This window comes from Haliotis asinina, chromosome 12, assembly GCF_037392515.1.
Source record: "Haliotis asinina isolate JCU_RB_2024 chromosome 12, JCU_Hal_asi_v2, whole genome shotgun sequence".
Lineage (NCBI taxonomy): Eukaryota > Metazoa > Mollusca > Gastropoda > Lepetellida > Haliotidae > Haliotis > Haliotis asinina.
Window position 1 is genome coordinate 16,273,415 of NC_090291.1, and position 22,164 is coordinate 16,295,578.

Below are 22,164 nucleotides of genomic sequence, written 5' to 3' on the forward strand. Positions count from 1 at the left end.
TTGATGATCTCCATTCACATAATGCAAAGAAACCCATTGCATGCATTAACACAGGGAAAGCTGAAGTCAATGGAAGCAGATACCAATCATTCAGAAATATAAAAAAACGCTTTCATCTATATCTCTGCTCTCTACTCACAAAACAAACAATAAACCTATTGCACATATATACATCTAAACAACCGTGAACCATGGTTGTAGAAAAATGAAACAATACTTGCAATACTGTTTGATTTTACACCTGAGCTATAATACAATATGACATGAACTTTGGGCTTAAACATAAGTTATCACCTTTGTCTAGTTTACAACATTACCATATGTAACAAATTACCAAATAACATTTATAATATAATTAAGTTAATGAAGTTATTAAAAAAATCCAATGCACTTGAACTTAGCATCATGTTAAAGTATCAAACTGACCTGTCTGATGAAAACTACAGCTGTATGCCTGGGGGACCTTGTTCCTTGTTGTTGTACTGTGCTATATTGAAGTATTGTTAGATGAGTACCCAGATTGGTGCATAGGAATTATGGGAATTTTTAAAATTAGCCAATTGGGAGCTATAAACTAGGGTCATGTGATACACAATAATCCAAAGTGAGACAATACTCTTGATCCAGCACTTTTCTGAACCACAAATGCAATAGAAACTTTTCAGAAGAATAAAATGCATCTGGAATACTTTCCATACCGTACTAAATGTCAATATGATTGACATATGCATAAAACCACAAACTTTAGAACACTACCACCAACCTTCAATATTTTTAGTGACCTTTTTATGACTTATATAATATTTTTATTCCTATTTTCCTTGTAAAGAATAAAACACTGTAACACCAATTTATATAAGATAGTTATAAAATAGTTCACACTAAACAAACCTAACTGATTCATGAAAAGCATGAAAATATCACTGCTACATTTGGAATTGTTCAAATACCAATGTTAAAGTTATGAACATTTGCCTCTTCCGTTTCCCCATATTCTTTCGTCCGCAAATTGACAGAGGTAACACTAAGTGATTCAACTTTATATATCGTAATTGTACTTAATTTTGAGGCTTTTAGTGTATTTGTGAAACCTCTATTCTAGTATCATTGTTAGGGTTTTTTAAATAATTCTAGTATATATCAATTTATAATTTTTATAATTTATATTACAATATTACAAAGGATTCTTACCATTTTTTCTTGCAGACAATAGTACTAAGAAAGGAATTTAATTAACAACGCTTCCATCATAGTAGCCGGGTACTGTCTATTGGAGTCAGTTTGACTAACGGCAACAAGTTCACACCGGCAACATGTTTATATTCTGTACATGACGCCGGTCACATCTGACCTAGTACAGATAAACAACACCAACACACATACGCTGTGATTACACGTAGTGGCGGTGGAAATATCGGTGGGCTGGGCTGACAATGTGTTAATGAAAAACTTCACAACGTTTGTCGACTGACTACGAACGTTTGTAATGTTAAACGGGAGACAGGAAGAGACGGTGAATTACCTCCCTTGAAAACAGTCCCGTCGATAAAAGTAGCGCATGCTCATGTGCCCTGAGAGGGTGTAACATAGCGACGACAAAATAGCGACGACCTGTGAGCTCGACTGTGCAATGCTGTTCCAGATATAAATCAAGGGAAGATGAGAGGCAAATGACAAAGGCAAGTTTGGAACATTTTGACTAGCATTAAAAATGTGGCAACGTCGAAGTTTAGATAAATTGCGATTAAAAGCGAAAATAGCCTTTTTTCGGCAAACGATGTGAAGAGTAAATAACAGAGAGCGACGTCGCTATGCATCGAGGAGGTGTGTCTCTTTGTGCTTGTTTGCGTTTGTGTCCTAAATACTGTACAGACGGAAACACGAATTAGGAGATAAAGGCATTCTGTTTTCATTTTTGCGGTCCTTTATCTGTTGTTTTAAGACCGGTAAATGAAACAGTGAAACATTTACCGGTCTTAAAACAGCAGATAAAGGACCGCAACAATGAAAACAGAATGCCTTTATCTCCATTCTAGCACGACAGACACGCGTTTGAAATCCGGACACTTTCGCGCGCAAGAGCACAGAGTTGTGATGGGGCGTTTTTCCAGGAATCGATATGGAATCGTCCAACTCAAGAACAGGGTGTGCAATGATTTAGACAAAACATTTGCAAAGTACAAGAACTTTGTTTTTTATGTTCAAAGAACTTCTTTGTGTCTCTTACATATGGATACAATGCTGTCAGTTACATAATGTAGAACCCCTAAACAGTTTTATACAATTATATGCAACCGAAAACTCACCTCACCCCTAGAATACATTACTATAGACTCGCCCATGACCTACAAGTAGGACGACTGTAAAGTAAACTCGCAGCCAACATCGTCAACTTCAACTGCGAAAGATAGCTCCCTTTGATTCTCACACCCCCTGTGCCCAAATCCCAATGTGAGGTCAAACCAAACTTTGCTTTGAAGATCAACAGGATTATCAACGTTTTGCTGGTTACGTATCTTTTCCAAACCCCGCTCCGAAATAGCATGGTGATGTTTGGCATTGTCGAGGCTGTCACATACTAGACGACTCGGCAGACGTTGTATTTACGTTTATTGTGAGTCGTCTGCAGTCGATAACGTAGCACTGTAAGGTAACTGGCGAGATCGACTAGTCGATAACATACATTACACCCCTCTTTGTTTGGAGCTGATAAAGCATGTAGACAACATAACTTACATAACTTAACAGCATAACTTGCATGCAAATGTCTAAAACATCATACAATTCTGACTGGAATACTCAAAATAAACTTAGGCATTTAGAGTTTTTCCTGAGACGTTATATCACCAACGTAATAAATTAAGAGTCACTTTCCTTTGGCACTTATAGCATACACAAATTCACAAATCAGTTTCTCAACTGCAAATGTCACTTTAACAAGAAGTTACAACAACGAGTCAGTCAATCACAGAATTCACAAGTCCAAACGATTTGGCGGTTTGCTGACTCTACCACTCCTAGTGACTACTACTGGCACAGTCTCTGGGGATTTGAGTGGAGTTTTAACATATGTCTGATCTGACACATCAGTCAGACGTGTCTGTGCTGTCACAGGATTCTTTGCAGGAGACACATGTACATTCAAGTTTCTCCGAGCATTGGGTGGAGGTAGGAGCTCATGAGTGGGTGGTCTACAGAGCTTAGTGCCCTGTGTGTAAGCTGTCTCAGTTGAGGGTCTTGGATGACTCCTGTTTCTTCTGTACTTCCGGTTGTTGTGCTCTACGACATAAGATCGTGGATAGGCATGATTAGCAACAACTTTAGCTGGAAGCCACTTGTTGGTACCCGGTAGAGGAGCCATTCTAACGGGATCACCTGGAGAGAGAGCTTTGAGATCAAAACTCTCTTTCTGATTGTGATACCACTTTTATCTCTCCTTCGCCCCCGTTCAGACAAAGAGTGACATCCTTCATGTCATAGGCTTTTAGTAGCAGCAGTTCTCTTGACACAGGCATCTTGTTCCTTGGTCGTCTTCCCATAGACAGTTGAGCAGGTGAGAGTCCACATGACTCCAGTGGTGTCGAGCGATAGTCTAGGAGAACAAGTTGCTTATCATCTGATTCCTTCCAAAGTCTCTTCACTGTCTGGATCGCTCGTTCAACTTCACCATTAGACTGGGGGTAATTGGGTGAAGACGTCACGTGTTGAATATTATAGTCTTCACAAAACTGAGCAAATTCTCTGGAGGAGAATTGAGGACCATTATCAGACCTCAACTTCTCAGGAATTCCATGTCTGCAGATCTGACTTTAGAGAGTTTCTATGGTAGTTCTGCAGCTCATATCTGCAAGTCTGTCAACTTCAATGAATCGTGAGAAGTAATCTACTGTAAGAAGGTACGGTTTGCCTTCAAAGTCAAATATGTCACTTGCTATTTCACACCACGGATAGGCAGGAGTTTTACTTGGCATCAATGTCTCTGACTTCTGTTTGTTCTGGAACTCATTACACTTCACACAGTCTTTGACTAGACTCTCTATCTGGGCAGTCATTCCAGGTCAAAACAAAGCTTCTCGAGCTCGTTGTTTGCATTTCCTGATGCCCAGGTGGGAAGCATGGATTTGCTTCGTCATATCAGCTCTCATGCTGGGACGAACAACAATGCGCATACCTTTGTATACAATTCCGTCCGATATGAAGCGTTCATCTCTCTGGTTCCAGTACTCTCTTAGGCAATGAGGTACTTCATACCTAGTGTCTGGCCAACCTTTCTGAATGATTGAGTGAAGTTCGTTCAACTCATCAGCGGTACACTTCTGAAACTGTTGGTACGTTGTCGGCGCAACTGCAATGTAGTCAACCATATTGACTAATATTGGTCTGTAGATTTGTGCGGCTCAAAGCGTCATCAACAGGAATTTCGTTTCCAGGTCTGTACATTACATTCAGATCATAAGGCTGCAGCTTCAGCAACATGGACTGCAGTCTCATTGGCGCAGCAAGCAGTGGCTTACTGAAAATCGCCTGTAGCGGCTTGTGATCAGTCTCTACAGATACTGGGCGGCCAAAGATGTAGTAATTGAATTTTCTGCAGCTGTGAACAATTGCAAGCATCTCCTGTTCAATTTGGGCATAGCGTTTTTCTGTATCGGTGAGTGCCCTTGAGGAGAAAGCTACTGGATGCCCATCTTGCAGGAGTACTGTTCCCACCGCAAAGCTACTGGCATCACAACTGGTTTCTTGTGGTCAAATCTGGAGCTGAACTACACAGTTCTTTGAGTTTTTCAAAGGATTTCTGTTGTGGCTTTTCCCAAAAGAAGTCAACTTCTTTCTTGATGACCTCACGTAGTGGTGCATCTTCATTGCTGAGACTGGGCAAGAACTTTCCCAGATACTGAGTCATTCCAAGGAAACGTCTCACATCACCTTTTGACTCTGGAACAGGCATCTCTTTAGAGCCCTCACTTTACTTGGATCAGCCTCCAGGCCATCCTGTGTAACAATATGACCAGCATATTTCACTCTGGTCTGTTTTACTTGGCACTTTTCAAAGTTCATCTTCAGATTGAAGTCAGCTGCCCTCTTGGTGACTTCTTTCATGATCCGATCATGATCTGCCTCAGTCTTTCCACCGATCAAAATGTCATCCCATGATAGCCCGTGCACCTACAATTCCGTCCAGCATAGTATCCATAATATGCTTAAATATTTCAGGTGCTGATTTGATTCCGAATGGCAATCTGAGCCATCTAAATCGTCCGATAGGGCTGTTGAATGTGGTTATGAGACTGGACTCATAGTCGAGACAAATCTAGAGAAATCCTGACTTTGCATCAAGAACAGAGAATATCCTGGCTTCAGGAAACGATGACACTACTTCCTCAACTGTGGGTTTTGGATAGTGTTCTCTGCGTATTGCCACATTCAAGTCCTTAGGGTCAAGGCATATCCTCACTTTGTCACCCTTGACCACTGTGACCATAGAGCTCACCCTATCAGTTGGCTCTGTTACTCTGGCTATTTGTCCATTCGCTTCCATTTCATGTAGCTTGGACATGATTTTTTTCCACTAAGGCCTTTGGTTGCTGTCTCGGTCCATGTACTACAGGGGGTACAGTAGGAGTCTTGAGTGACAGCATAGGTTCTCTGAATCAAACCTAGCTCCTCACAGACATCTCCTGACAATAGTGGCTTCTGATCCAGGTGAATGACATAAAATGGAACATTCACTGTTTTGTCCTTGTACACAACAGGCAAGGTAACCTCACCTTCAACTTCAAGTGAATGAAGTGTGTAACTTTTGAAGCATTTGTCAGTCTTCACTAGTGGAAGTTTTAAGCCCATTTCAACATAAGTTTGACATGGCATGAGTGATTTATCTGCCCCTGTGTCAATCTGAACACCCAGTTTTCTACCACAAACACTGACATCTATCCACCATTTCTTATCAGTGGACTCAACAGCATGCACTAAGTGTGAGTATTCATCTGAAGAATAGTCATATTCATCATTTTCTTCAACTTTTGAACATGTTTTTCTGGCTTCACTGCGACATGCTACATTGTCTACCTCATCAAGTCTAGTTGACCAAATAACTTACACTTGGAACATTTGGAACTTTTAGCAGGACATTTCATGAGCAGCTTGATACCCACATCTGCTACAAATGTCCGATTTAGAATGTCTTTCACGTGTTTTGGGTTTCTGTGTCCAATGCCTGTCATGTTTAGGAGCATATGGCTGACTTGTAACATGTTTCCTACCCGCTGTGGGTTGTTTCTTCATGTACACTCTATTTACCTTGGGGTCTTCATCACCAATGGTTGCCACACTTTGTAGTGATGCTTCATACTTCTGACATATCTGAATAGCAGCATCAAGAGTGAGATCGTCACCTTTATCCAGACACTTCTCTCTTACTGAATCATGATAAGCTCGAAGAACAATGGCATCTCGAAGCATTCTATCTGAATCAGTATAGCCACAATCTTTTACTAGAAGCTTCAAATCAGTCACAAAATTGTCGAACCTCTCATTCTGTTCTTGTTTACGCCTGTTGAATATCACTGTTGACCTAATCTGATTCTTCTTAGGTGCTACATATTGGTCATACTTCGTTTTCTGCAGGATTATCACCTTCAGCTGCGGTCCATGTAAATGTTTCATACACTTCTCTTCCCTTGGCACCGATATAAGTCATTAAATAGTTCACTTTCTGTAATTCAGTTTTACCTGACAGAGGCCCGTAGAACGTAAATTGACAATGTTGTTTGAAACTTTTCCATTCACGCTCTAAATCTGCAGCTTCCCAGTTCATCTGAGGCTTATTGCTTTCACTAGTTACCATGTTTACAGTTTATAGACAAGTAAGCGTCGAAGATTTTCACTAGAATCACTTCTACGTGCTCAATGTAGCACAGGCTGGTAATTTCGTGAACAAGCGGTTGAGCGAACTTTTGCTTCTATTTATGATTTCTGAGCATAATAGTTCATAAAAACTTGCCGTTTTGTTCTTTAGAGATCTAGACTCCTTTTTCTGGATCGTCAAACTTCAAATTGTTAGTTCGAAAGTTATAATTGCCCACTTCTGACATCATGTCACATACTCGACGACTCGGCAGACGTTGTATTTACGTTTATTGTGTGTCGTCTGCAGTCGATAACGTAGCACTGTAAGGTAACTGGCGAGATCGCGTACTAGTCGATAACATACATTACAGAGGCCTAACTGCTTTATTTTTCGAAGCATTGCATTAAAGACGGTATTGGCACAGTGAAACTCTCTGTGTTGTAGAATGTTCACGTTCAAGCTGAACGGTGGCTGACGAAGATGTCTGTGAATCGCTGCCCGGATTCCGACATATGAAGACTTTGAGTAAACTTTGCCTTCGCTGTTCCGGACCTCTGCACAGAACTGCTTCAGGACTTTGGTCAACTCTTCCACAGTGAGAGTCTCGAAATCTGGCGATTGTCCATGAAACTAGATTGAATGAAAGGAAAACAAAAATGACTTTATTGATTTATACTGTTATAGTGTCTACTTCAGGACTGCCATTTCCAAATATTTCTAAAGACCCAAAACTATGTATCCAGATGTAGTTATTATTATTCAATCTGCATTCTTAATCTTTATCACTACCGCCGAGTACTTTGTTTTGTCAGCTTCCCTGTTCCTCTTTGCCACTCCCATTAATTACCGTATTTGACATGTATGGCCTTTATTGGTCATCCCCCTTGGCTGTGTCTGTTATCACACCAACTGCAGAAGGAAGTGCTATTGTTTCACTATCTGTCCCTTGTTGAATCTTTGCCAGTCTATTGTTGGTAAAAACTATATGTATGTATGCTCACATCTATACTGGGACGTGAGATGTGAGTGTGTCTTTGCAGGATTATGCCGCTCGCAGGAAAGGCCCTGGGGTTGAGTCCGCTCACCTCATTCATGTATACTTGTTTGTCATGTCTTGTGGAACCAACTAAAGAAGTTTGAACACCTAAACTATGCCTTCGTCTTCATCAACGTATTCATTTGTCTTCGTCAACATAATGCTCTTCATCAAAATCATGAGCTAATTCTCCAGTCATCCTATCCATGAGCCGATCCCCAGTCAACGCACCAACCACATACTACGCGTTGACAATACTGAACGGTGAATTCTGTACTGCAGTACGCGTTATTATAGATGTGGGTTTTGTTTTGTATTGTATTGTTTTTATTTTAATTCGTTTATCATATTTATAGGTCTTACGTTTTAGGATTTTCACACCCCAGATGGTAGTTTGCAAAGTAGACTTGCTTCGGGAATCCAAAACAACAGTCTCCAGTTCGGTGTCGCTTACGGTCTTGAAACGCTTTGAAGCGGGTTCAAGCTTTCCTTCATCTGGGAAAATAATGTTAATGTATTTTAAGTTTATTGCTGTTGCTAATAATAAATTCTCATTTTAATTCATACTGTTTTGTGCTTTGTTTTGTACGACTGTTTTGTAGAGCGGTGTCGGGTATTACCGAACAAGCGGCCGTCACTGAACAAAATTCCAACCCCGCATATAAAGATATTGTGAGGTTCGTTTTGTGTATTTATTTGTGTTACGAGTGATGAAACATCAGGGGAATTACTAACTTAGGCGTGATGTGATGTTAGCAGTTGTGTAATACCCGGCACCGCTCTATGTGGAACCTAGCGTTAATTCAGTGACACTCAATGTGTGCCGAAAGATGTGCCTGTATTCTCTTGTTGAAGAATTTCATTTGTACTGCTTGATTCCAGTAGGTCGTCATCGAACCATTCCGGTTTTAGATCAAATTCCTCTTCTCCGAATATTTCGTAGAAGGTACCAAGGTGAAAATCGCCTATGTCTAATTCAAACGACATGTTTGTTTACAAACAAAAAGGTCAGCGAGTGCTATGTATTCATACGCAGGTGAAGCGGTCGACGTGTAATTAGCGGTCCTTTGATTTAGGTTTAAGCACGGTCACGTGCAGCAGTCCGCCAATCAGAATCGAGTATCTCACAATGTCGTGCTAGAATATAGGATACAAACTATGCAACCACAACTTCACTTTCGCCTGTTATCGTCCAATATTAGGATGAATGATCTCATATCGAAAATAGATTGATTATATCGGGTCCCAAGGGAAGGGATGTAACTCTCTTTTGAAAATAGCATTTTGTACATCGTGTGGTCCGTACAGGTTCGAAAAGAGATTTTTCCGAATCTGAAAAATTAAAAAAATGTTTTGGTTGTTAATCCTTGATGCTATAGAAACAACGTATGGGATATTCCGACTTCGAGATATCCTAACCTTATATATTTCCCCCTGTCCGTAATTAAGTTTAATAATGTTATTTGTTGTGCCATATATTCATATGTACAGATGCATTTTGCAGTTATTTTATTTTAGAATTTTAATCACAAATGTTAAAAAATGTCACCAGAAACATCAATTTATCATTTATCAAAAAATTCTACAACTGCTATACGAAGTCTATTTTGGCCTCTCAACAGTTGACAGGGGCGGTTGGGGAGCCCAGTTGTTAAGGCGTTCGCTCGTCACACCGAAGAACCGGATTCGATTCCCCACATGGACACAATGTGTGAAGCCCCCATCTGGTCTTCCCTGTCGTGATATCGCTGGAATGTTGCTAAAATCCGCGTAAAAACCGCACTGCCGAGAACAGATGATAAAGACAACTACTTATCTTTCAATAATTCTAGTAACAGTGATGAATAACGTTTCGACCCCACCAAACGACAGTATAAACATATACCTTTTCTTAAAGTTTCGCAAAATTACTATTATTACATGTTAAATTTCAGATTATGGATGTTGTAATTCAGATGAATCCGGGTGAGATTTGTATTGTCAATGTAACGCCTGGATAACTGGTGTATAAAGGAATTTTAATGTACACGGTGGCTTACACTTTAGAAGTGACAACACAAATTTTGCGATCGATGATGCTAAAAAAATACATTCAATTTGCTGTCATGTTTCCTGGTCAGTTTCTGGTACAGTACCATGGCAACCGAACGCAACGTGTTTCGCGAATCATTTATGGATAAAACATGCCTTTGTCTACACTATGCAATAAATAATACCAGAAAACAGTCGGACACTTCAGTCCCAAATCACTTAGTCTACAGGCAACATCAACGATCTATTCTTTTAAATTGTTTTACGCCGCAAGTACTGTATCTTTTGTTAAGTGCATTAGCGAGTAAGAAAGCTGCAAAACGTTCACCTACAATTGATTCATTAAACAACCAAAAATGACTCAAAAACTTGGTACTCCTCATGTGGAAGGATTGTCTGGAGCCCTGCGTCAGAAACCAACTACTCTCTCTGCTGAGCCGGTAGAATTGACAAATATTAAGACTGGTTCCTCTAGTATTGATATTGGGTCATACACAGAAACTGTATTAACAATATCTTCTCGGTCAGGGTCTGCTTGATCTAGTCTTGTGTTTATTTTCATAGTTTTCATAGCAGGTTTTGCTATATTGTTTATGTCTGTCTTAACTTGACCTCGTGTTCAGATGAATGTCTTACTTTTAGATATCCTATAGTTTCCCTGTTTTCAAAATGTTTTATTAAGTCGTGTGCTTACACCAATTGTGCTTACACTCGGTATTTTCCTGGCTACGCGTTGGAGTCTGCAGAACCGACATACATACCAGAACCGACATACATAACCGACATGCATATTCAAATAATTAATTATATTAATAATTCTCTCTTCTAAAAGATTGCAGAGCACTTGGCAATATTGGACTTTTTCTTCATATGTCGTTTCCCCGAAAAAGGACTTGGTGTGGTGAAAAGGCATTCGTTTTTTTATCATGTTTACTCATGAAAATTAATTAAGCACCATCTGAATCCGAAGGCAATTTTTCAACTTTTGGTGCGAACGGGAGTTCATACCCAGACATTCCGGAATGCACATGTAAATCACGTGCTTCACACATCGCAAATGCCTTGAGTTAAGCACATGGGGATATAATTCCATAATTGTAGTCTTAGCACAGCACTGATTTAAAGGAATACAATACCAACAATTAACTAATCTCATGACAAGACTTAGACTTTCCGATACACTCAATGACAGGTTATTGGCATACATGACGCAGCGATGTCCTATCGCAGCATCAGTGTTGACTTCGAAAATCTGAGACCAGTACTATGTGAAGGGGGCTGCAGGCTCCTGGTCTGAGATCCACGGGAACGGGTCGTAGGTCAACGTCCGTCGGAAGGTTCTGTAGGTGGCGCTGTAGATAATTTCCAACGAGAAGACAGAGGAGAGAGTGACCAGTCTTCTTACATTCAAGCGAAGCGAGCAAAGACTGGCAATTTACTTCCCGTGCTTCGGTTCGAAAAATATTTTTCATGTCAAAATAAAATATCGCCACCATCAGAGGTATACACCCATTACTTCACTGGGTTGTGCTCTCACAGTTTCAACTCCATGTTGAACAATTACTCACGTGAAATATTTTTTATTCAACATTTCAAGCGCAACTCGTGGTATATAAGACCGTTTCTCGCCTCCATTACTCCTTCCAGTATCCGGTTCAATGAAGTGAAGGAACAGGAAGGTATTATTCCATATGGAATGCTTACAGTTACCTCTCCTGCTTCCTTCGCCCACAAGTGTTTTTATGTAGAATTATGTTACGAAAATTCTAACAATATTCTGACATATAAGACAAATAAACTCCAACAGGTTCATGAAAAGATTAAGCAATAGGGTATTTCTTTTTAATTTCTGCTTATTCTTGTTCCGTCACTCCATTCATTAGGAAGCTGGCAGAGGTATAATGGAGATGAAGGACGACCTGAATACCACGAGTGGCGCTTAAAATGTTGAATAAAACATATTTCACGTGAGTAATTATTAAACATGGGGTAGGAAATCTGAGGGCACAACCAAGTGAGGAAATGGGAGCGTAAATTTGACCATGGAGATATTTTATCTTGACATGAAAAAAATTTTCGATCCGAAGGGAGGCATTCTCTTCCCACAGAGGTTACTTGTCATATATTCCTATGAATCTCTGTTCTAATACGGCCATATTTCGCGGTTCTCATAAAATCCCCAAGCTGCAAAAAATGGCAGCAGATTTTTCTCCCTTTTTTCTGTCCAATCAGAACACGTGTTACATCCACCTAGATTCAACCTGACAAATGCAAGCAATGTGGAGAAACAAGTATGACATGACTAAGTCCTGTCTAGAGGAAACATTTGAGTATCGGGAAGGGGTTCTAGTGTTCACGATGTATCCGGAAATTACCGAGATCTTTCGAACGATCACTTTTGAAACAAGGTCGCTGATTGCACTACTAAATCTGATTGCCTCCAATCACGAGTCTTGAACACTCGCACCATGAGAGGGTCGTATTAGAACAGAGGTTGTAGGAAGATGTGAAAAGTAACAACTGAGGGAAGAGGATGGAAGGAAGGTAGCACGTTGCCAACCTTTGCTCGCTTCGCTCGCATATAAGAAGACTTGTTATATTCTCTGTGCTGCGCAACCCCATTTGCACTACAGTTTGCCTGTGCTTCATGGTAATGGCTACATGGAGTTGTTGATGAACGTTGAGACAATGTCACATTACGTCGGTTATCAGAATGTTGTGACTTTCCGTTTACTCATTACAGTGACGTCCAGCATTTAACACTGTCATTCAATACTGAGACACAGTCACAAGATACTTTAGATCAAAGCACAGCTGACATACGTTTGGATTATTTTGTGTGTGTACGTCTGTGGTATTTCACGGCGTCCATATCTGACAGCACACATCCCAAGTGAAGTACACTCACACGATCACAAGGGTCAAATTCACAAACCTGTCGCAATATGCGGCGTGTATAAACAGCGGCCTCGCACCTGCTTCGGCCCAGCTACACAACCACTACATAACCTGTAGAGAGCAGTGATACACACTACCAACTTTAGACGCTATTAACCGTCGACTAAGTAGATTCACAGTCGTCAATACAAGTATCACAGGTCTCTTTTTATAGGTCTGAAGGATGCCGATATTCCAGACATGCGCAGTGATTCTTGACGGCAAGAAGGAAGTCTACCGTAAGGGGGAGACAGTGACGGGGTCGTTAGTGCTGGACGTCACAGAGGATGTGACAGTGAAGGCGGTCCGAGTTTACCTGTATGGGCAGACGCTGGTCAAGTGGAAAGGGTTCTCATCTGGCAGTCATGAAGGAACCATGAATTACGTCGCCAAAGAAAGATATTTGGGACTTGTTCATACAGTATTTGGCAAGAAAGGTTGCATCAAACTACTCTCTAACCGAGTCTTTCAATAATAAAGCAAAACAAAAGTGTTTGTTAATATTGCTACATTAGCTTACAAAACCCCCAAATACTCTTTCTTACCCGCCCCCCAACCCCAACCCCTGTACACCACCACCTAAATTGTTAATCACGAACTAGACTTCTCACCTTATTTGCAATATCCGTCAGTTCATTATAAACGTAAATTCATATATTTTTGAAGTGCTATCGCTTACCGGGGACAGATACTCACTTGGACCCGTCTCGGGGATCGTTCGTTATTCCATCAATTCCAGTGTCGTCATATCTAGATCTTCTCTCGGAAACAGCAGTAACATCCTCTTGACGTGCATCTGCCCACATTAATAACAAGCTAATCTCACCTCTGACATCCAGAAAACACCACTGGACGAAACCACACCCTGACAGCGGGACGACACAATTACAGGTATGAGTTCAACCTCCCAAAGGAAGGTCTTCCGTCCTCCTTGGAGGTAAAGTATGGTGCCATCAGATACTGGGTCAAGGTTGAGGTGGACAGTCCGGTCCCCAAATTCAACCAGTGTTGGTACCGTGGCATCACCATACTGGACGACATCAATGTCAACGACCCTCAGTATAAGGTAACAGCATGTCAGTGATAAACATGATATAACTTTGTACCTTGTGATTCTTAAGGCGAACAATTCTTTCAAGTAAGCATTAAGGCATAGACCCAGACTCTTTTCCCGAAGCAGAGACCAATTTTGGTGGCATCGTGATATACTTGTAAACATGTCGCAGATAATAACCTACGTCTGTTGTTACTCTTTAGTATGAGCCAGTTGTAACATTCCACACTCAACCAAATGTTATGTTTTTGTTGATAGGCATCGGTACGACGCCAGGCAAAGAAACAGGTTTCCAAGGTCCTTGGTTTAGGAGATGCTGGTACTCTGACCTTGAGAGCTGCCACTGACAGGGGAGCTTACTGCGCAGGAGAAATGATCGCTCTGAATGGTATGCTATGTTCAAACCCCGGGTGACACGTCAAAAGTGGATGAACAATGTTGACACGTTGTGGGTTGTTTTCAAGCTCGTGTTATACTATCAGTTTTGTTTTTCAGTTGTGGCAAAGAACGAGTCAACGAAAGACATGGGGAAACTAAAGGCTCAGCTGCGACAGATAGTTGTCTACACAGCTAACAATGAAACGAAGACACGGGAAAACGTCATCAGGGTTCTGGAGGAAACTCCAGTCATGAAGGTTGGTCAGTCTGACGCTCCTGGACGTGATGTTTGTTAGTTAGGTGTATCAAGATAGGACCTGAAGTAGGAAAGCCGCAACAGTTACGGGATTGTATGTACGTTCCCAACGTTGGCGTAAATCTTGACCACAAAATTATGCTGAGTATCAGGTATCTTCTGTATCAGGAGTATGTACTCATTTATTAGGACCCAAAGCAAGCAGAACGTTGAAGACATTCAGGATAGAAAGAATTGAGGCCATTATATAACACACAGGTCTAAAAGGTTTTGGCTGATACCAAGAACGACCACCACAGGACGAAAACTTTGATCGAGTGTTGAAGTCGAAATTTTAAAATCTTAACATGCTTTTCTATTGTCCAGGGAGAAGAGCGGGTGTGGAACAACCAACTGCTGAAAGTAGACGCCATTCCGCCGTCGACGAAGACCAGGTTCTGTCACATCATCGCCGTCAGCTACTTTATCACAGTAGGTCACTGCCACGGATCATGAGAAGCTTTCTGTATATTCTCAAACCAAAAACACACCCATAATATTAACCATGAAGGACCATAATTTTGATGATATGTTTTCTAACAGATTTCAATCCATCCTTGCTTCATGGTAACGTTAGAAAGCGTATTGTTATCAATAGAGACTACAGTTACACGTAAAGATGGGTGAAGAACCCAACTCCACCTCCACAACAATCTGTTTTTGCTACCTTCTACTATTTGTGTACTGGTTTGCAGCCTGTGTTAGGTTTGAATAGGGTCTGCAAGTTCCGAGGGGCGTTACGTCCTGCACCAAGCCCGTCCTCGTCAACTTGCGATAGGCGAGACAGTGCCCAGCTTACTTCCGGTACCATATTTCCTGTGACAAGTGCATATTCAAGAACCAGATCTGGTTCCACAGATTAGACTTAGAGGACTGGACCAAGTGTACAAACATGTTTGGTCAAAGCTGTTGACAGTCATAACAGTGGGCTAATTTGGGGATGGTTTGATCGGAAATCTTTCCCGGAAACACGGTTCGTTACTATCAAGCGACAATCATGAGACAATTCGAGACAATTGTTTGTCAGAGGAAGTACTAAAGTCTCGGGAACTACCGTGACCTACCCTCGGACCCTATACCATGATTTACCAGGACTGAAAGCTTTGGTGGGTCACAACCATTTATGTGGCTCCACCAAAGTGGTTAAGGTCTAACACCCCCGTTTCCTCAGTTTTACCTTCCACGGGTAACTTCTGTGCCGTGACAGACTTAATACGAACAGCCTGAAATCAACACCTTTTACCCATGAACAATTATGTATGACTTTGACATAGTACAGTGGAATCTGTCTAAACCGGCACTCATAGGGACTGAATAATTATTGTACAAGCCACAGATAGGACTGAGATATTATGTTGGTGTTGACAACTTGCTGGAGTGGACAGAAGCCAGTTTTCACAGCTTCTACTGCAGTCAAATGTAAGTTATATTGTAAATGAGATTGCACTTTCTCAGCGCAGTAAAATTCAAGTACTTCTGGGGATGGGTTCCACCAAGGACTGGCAACCACAATCTCAGAGGGAGGCATCGTATCACCTGCATAAATGTATTCAGCGATCTAATCCAACAAGACAGTGAATGCATTGAGTTTTATTAACCAGGTTCTGGTTGAGGTGCCTTTAGGATTTAACCTTGAGACCACCCTTCCCATCACTATCGGCACCATACCGTACGGCCACACTCCTGCTACTGCTGGAGCTACTGCAGGCCCCAGTACAGGTATGTCTAGTCTGCCTTCCTGGCCCACAAGAATGCCCACTGAAAGCAGTCCTTTAGTATAGAAGAATGATTGGGCAAGGCTTCCCCGAAATTATGAATTGTTCTGGGCTCCATTTGGATCGGATTGTTTTAAATAGATTTCTCGTAGTTCAATAGCAGCCAATGCTCGTGTCCGTCCGTTGATATAAAGACCAGTCCTAATTTACTGTTTCTGGTTGTGTCAGCTTATGACAAAAATGGCGATACTTATTAGTCTATAACGGATTTCTTACAACTAATCTCGTAAAACGTTCTGGTTTGAGTGAGAGTGTGAGTATGAATTTACTCTGCTTTTAGCAATATTCCAGCATTATCACGGCAAGGGACACACAAAATGGCTTCAGGTGTTTTGCCCAAGTATTTGGCGTGACGAACTCATCAATTATCCCTTGTTTGAATAACAACTAGCGAACGTGATATTGAAACTCATTAATACGTACAATCCGGTTGGTCTATATTGTAGATTCATTTCAGAGATTGATGCCTTCAGTGCCATAACCTACACCAAATGCAAACGGGGATTTGAAGTCTGCCGGCAATCGGAAGGGAATTTCGTGAACTACAAGTACACCCCCATGTGTGCCTACGTTCTAAACTACACCTTTCCCCCTCCCTCTAGCCTAGCTGGTGGTGCTGTTGGGAGACGTCCCTCTCGTGGTGCTGAAGGGAAACGCCACGCTGGTGGAGCTGCAGAACCACGCCCTGCTGCTGTGGTCACAGCAGCACAACCCAAGCTGGTTTGTCAAAGCAGGAAGGTGCCGCCAGCATCCATTGTCCAAACTTCATCCATAACTCCAGCCCCTCTTCAACCACCTTCTCAAGTCCCACCTCAAGCCCCACCCCAAGTTTCAGCTCTTCCGATGGAGAAGCCCCCATCCTATGAAGATGCGCTGAAGATGGTAAACCTAGCTGCAACTTCAGAAACAGCTGTAACAGTAAGAAGGAAGAAGCTGGGGAAAAATATTCTCTCACAGCTGCTGATCTGAAGTAAAAAAGTGTGTTATGTGCTCTTTTCGATCGGTACACTTCTTCAGTATAATGTTATCTGCTTTTAGGAGCTCACATTTGCTCAAGTCAAATCATTGTCATTGATTTTAACTTGATTGATATAATTATGCATTTATGCACACTGTCCACATTGATGTTTGTTTCTAGCCTGAGGTGGCAGACAAGCCACATGGGTTACTTTTCCTTCGATTCCCAGACACCAGTGTTCAGGAGTTCAGAGACACCATTGGAAAAGAACACCAGAGTCTTGCGGAGTGTGAGGGAGAAATCATTGCATTTGCGCCACAGGTGACAACAAATTCTGAATCCATGGATGAATCCATGAATATTCCCCTTATACAAGAAGACTCTGAAGGAATACCCTGAAAATATTTGTTCAAAATTCATATCTGACCCGTTAACCCATGCTTGCCATAAAAGGCGACTATGCTTGTCAAAAGAGGCCCCAAACGGGATCGGGTGGTCAGGCTCCCTGACTTGGTTTGACACATGTCATCGGTTTCCTACTGTACAGACCGATGCTCATGCTGTTGATCACTGGATTGTCTGGTCCCGACTCAATTACTTACAGACCGCCGCCATATATCTGGAATATTGCTGAGTCCCCGACTCAATTACAGACCGCCGCCATATATCTGGAATATTGCTGAGTGCGGCGTAAAACTGAAGTCACTCACTAACATCATATCTTTCTGATTGAAGGTGTAGGAGGGTTTGCTAGTAACAAACAAATCATAGATAAAAATATCTTACTTTAGACGAAAACATCATATGCTAAATGCCCTAAAAGATGTGCTATAATATTATAGGTCTTACACGATCATAACGAATGGCTAGCACGAACCTCTGTCGCCATTTTAAAGTTCCCGTCTGTGGAGATGGCAGGTGATTGGTTCAACAAGACACCAGGTGTCGCTGATTCAAAATGGCTGGGAACCTGTGACGCCATTTCTGCAACAATGAAGGAACAGTTCAGGGAAGGTGCGTGAATATTTTATATAAATGCTTCCTTGGTGAAAAAGCATACAATCTCACTTGAAATTAAAATTGGTATATTTAAAACTGCGATCGGCAATATTCCACTTCATCAGGACGAGACTCGTGAAGGTCGAGGGTGGCACAGGCCTTTAGCAACCCATACCAGTCATAAAAGGCGGCTCTGCTTGTTGTAAGAGCCGACAAACGAGATCGGGTGGTCTGGATCTCTGACTTGGTTGACACATGTCATCGGTTCCCAGTTGCGCACATCGATGCTGATGCTGTTGATCACTGGATTGTCTGGTGCAGACTTGATTATTTACAGATCGCCGCCATATAGCTGGAATATTGCCGAGTGCGGCGTAAACCTAAAGTCACTCACTCACTCATCAGGACGGTCTGAAATAGCTGAATCTGGACCAGGCAAGCATGTAACTTAAGCGGCTAGGACGGAGGAGATTGATCTCAAGAGAGAATATAATTTTGCCAGCGTTGTTTAACGTTGTTTCATCATAAATTGCCACGACTACAGCTATAGACAAACCTGTAAACAAGATAACCACCGGAAATATACAATGCCCCCATAGGCATACCTCACGTTACGTCACGGAGGTGCGTCCCTTTGATTGGTTGAAATTACGTTCGTGAGAGAGAATTTTGCTTTGTTATCAAAAAGGCCTATTTAACGTAACTGCATTTCGAAATGAGTAGCTTAAATAACGGGGTTTTACTTATAACGATGTCAGTAAATGATTTATGTATTTGCACCCCCAGGCGTATATGTGATCTTGTGAACATTGTTACATGATAACAGTTCCTTATCAATACACGTTAAATATGTCCGTACCATAATCCGATGTCTTCTTTATTGGCAGCTAACCGCGTCTTTTCAATGACAAGAAGCAGATGCAAGATGCCAGTACGAAAAGCCAAAATCGACAAATACTGCAAACTGTGTCCAAAGAGGCAGCGTCCTTTCAGGTAAGAATCACTGCTCTCAGTGACTAAAACAAGAGAAATCCATCCTTTATTCACTGCACTGTCGTTTCATCTTGTTTTCACGTATCAAAAAATGTTTCAAAATGTTGGTTTTCAAAGGTATGTTGCTTCGGTTATGAACATATTGTGAGACTGAAGTAAAAGCATTCATATTCATAAATCCATACTTAGGATATTATTTGCGATATAAAAAGTTGGGTATTAGGTAGCATGTTCGTAATATAACGTGCGCTATGTCTTTAATATAACGGAGGGGACACCAAAAATGTTTACCCATGTGAGGAATCGAACCCAGGTCTTCTGCACCACGAGCGAACCAAACAACTATGACATCTAGATTGGTTGTTATAGGCTGTTACAGACGGGGGTGATTTTGGTTTCTTCTGCCAAGTTCACAACGTTACGAGGCAGCTGGCTGGAAGACAAAGATTATCTGACGGTGTCTCAGTGGGAGACAATGGATCTTTACTTCGAATACAGATTCAAAAGAAAAACGGGTAACTATGTTTGTGATTAACGTGCAGGAGTCGGAGGATTGATTTTGTTATTAAAAATTATACACTGATCAGGCAGGAATATCTGATAGTGACTCAACATGCAGCAAAACAATATCCTTGTAGGATACCAGTTGTCTTGAACAATCCCGGGACTCATTCATCTCACTAAAGAAGTGATTAAAGCATCTGGTTACAAACATGCCCTCTGTGTTTTCTCAGATTAAAGCATTACATTTATTCTACAGGTCAGTTTAAAGAATGTTATGATTTGCTCGGGGATATAGCTGACGTCCGCCCATCAGTTATTTTCCAATCGGAAGATTTGTCTCTCTTTCAAATGACATCAATACAAACGACTGAGAGATCAGACAGCCCGGGTGTTGAATTCCAGTCACAGAATACTCAAGCTGAAGCTGAAAGCAATGCTTCAGGGGATGTGAACGGGACTTCTGGGAATGTGAAGGAGACTTCTGGGAATGTGAAGGAGGCTTCAGGGAATGTGAACAAGACTTCTGGGAAACGACGGGCAGAGTCTACGAGATCTGAGAGTCCAGCGGTCGAGGTGCAGTCAGAAGATATCGCTAATGGTGAAACCCAAACCCAAAGCGAGGCTTCAGGTGATGGGGAAGATGCTGACGGGGAAGATGAGGAAGAAACTGTGGACACAGGAGCCCCATTAGCTGACTTACTGTGATGTATTGGAAGATTTGCTGCAGGACATGTATGCCTTACAAAAAATACAAAAGTGCAATAACAAAGGACAAAGGAGGTGAATATTTGTTAATTGATTCTGATGTTAATGGAGGGCAGAGACATCTTGGCATTATCCACCAATGGTCCATTGAGAAATCATCGATCTGTCTATAATCAAGAACTTGTTCACCCTGTTGAGCAGACACCATTAGTTGTATCTATTCTGATGGAAGGATTTCAGCGAGATTAGTGTGTTTCTGTTCAGTAAGTAGTGTGCTTCAGACCTGGGCCCCGTTTCACAAAACTCTCGTAAGCCTAAGGTCTCGTAACTTTTCTCGTAGCATTTCCACCTCCTATGTTGCAGTATGCCAGGTACAAATGCTACGAGAAAAGTTACCATACCTTAGGCTTACGAGAGTTTTGTGAAACGGGGCCCTGTTCTTTAAGTGCCTGTTGAGCTGTAATTAGTGTACCTGTGACCTCCGTAATCACAGTGTCTGTGACCTGTAATTAGTGTGCCGGTGGACTGTAATTAGCGTAACCGTCACCTGTAATTAGTGAGCGTCAGACCTGTTGTTAGTGTTCCTGTGACCCCTGTTATTAGAGTACCTTTGACCCCAGTGATTAGTGTGCCTGTGACCTGTGATTGGTTTGCTTGTGACCCCTCTAGTTATGCTGCCCAATACTTTGTGTACCTGGGACCAGTAATTTGTGTGCATGTAACCCATAATGAGTGTGCTTTTAGTGTATTTAGTGTTCCTATGACCCCAGTAATCAGTGTCCCTGTGGACTGTAATTTGCGAGACTGTTATTCGAGTGACTTTAATACTGCCTGTGATTTGTTGCACAGTGGAAGCTGTGAAAACTGGTATCTGTCCTAACCGGCAAGTTGTCAACCCCAGTATAAATTCTCAGTCCTATCCGTGGCTTGTACATTTATCATCACCTCTACAATCCGGCATGTTGTCTAAACCGGACTAATTCTTCAGTCCTTATGAGTGCCGGTTTAGATAGCTTCCACTGTAAATGGGATTGTGATCTTTGATTAATGTGACTGTGATCAGAGGTTAATCTTACTGCCAGGGGTGTTTGGTACAATTGTGATCATATTAATTATTATCTTGTAACGAATGGAAACACAACTACTAAGTATTTAAAAAACGAATTCAGAAACCCTGTGAGCTGTTATGGTTTAGTTTCAGTGTAATATAATGACTGGTCATCCTGTGATTATTACTGCTCTTAATAAAACGATCAAGATCCATTAGTTGATTTGTTATTGATAGATGTTATAGGACATGTTAGTCTACAAACCGTACCCAAGAAGAATCTCCGTCAGATTGGTCAGAATATTTTAGCTATTCAACCATTGTGTCCAACTGAGAGTTATCCACGAATCCTTGTCTATCTGATCCAATATCTGCAGGGTACAATACCTACATGACAGTATCGATCTGTTACAGAGTGAACAGATGCAGTGTCTACAGGGTACAATACCTCGATGGCTGTGTCGATCTATTACAGAGTGAACAGATGCAGTGTCTACGGGGTACAATACCTGCATGACTGTGTCGATCTATTACAGAGTGAACAGATACAGTGCCTACGGAACCCACAGAAACCATAAGCTCATTACTTAAACAAAATATC

The 22,164-nt window shown here is 41.5% G+C and overlaps 1 protein-coding gene across 1 annotated transcript; it reads left to right on the forward strand.

Moving 5' to 3' along the window:
* Positions 1-1,564: 1,564 nt before the first annotated feature.
* LOC137257918 (uncharacterized) lies at positions 1,565-21,778 on the forward strand. The gene is made up of 13 exons (XM_067795427.1): positions 1,565-1,679; positions 13,030-13,291; positions 13,694-13,920; positions 14,167-14,296; positions 14,404-14,543; positions 14,909-15,013; positions 16,183-16,300; positions 16,814-17,274; positions 17,495-17,635; positions 18,157-18,328; positions 19,201-19,306; positions 19,676-19,821; positions 20,067-21,778. The coding sequence occupies exons 2-13, from the start codon at positions 13,039-13,041 to the stop codon at positions 20,513-20,515; spliced, it is 2,448 nt and encodes an 815-aa protein (XP_067651528.1). The 5' UTR covers positions 1,565-1,679; positions 13,030-13,038; the 3' UTR covers positions 20,516-21,778.
* The last annotated feature ends 386 nt before the right edge of the window (positions 21,779-22,164 follow it).

Coding starts and splice junctions, on each gene's coding strand:
- LOC137257918 (XM_067795427.1), top strand. CDS start 13,039: ATGCCGATATTCCAGACATGCGCAGTGATTCTTGACGGCAAGAAGGAA. Junction 15,014..16,182: donor CCGTCAGCTACTTTATCACA/GTAGGTCACTGC, acceptor TTTATTAACCAG/GTTCTGGTTGAGGTGCCTTT. Junction 19,307..19,675: donor AAGAGGCAGCGTCCTTTCAG/GTAAGAATCACT, acceptor TGGTTGTTATAG/GCTGTTACAGACGGGGGTGA.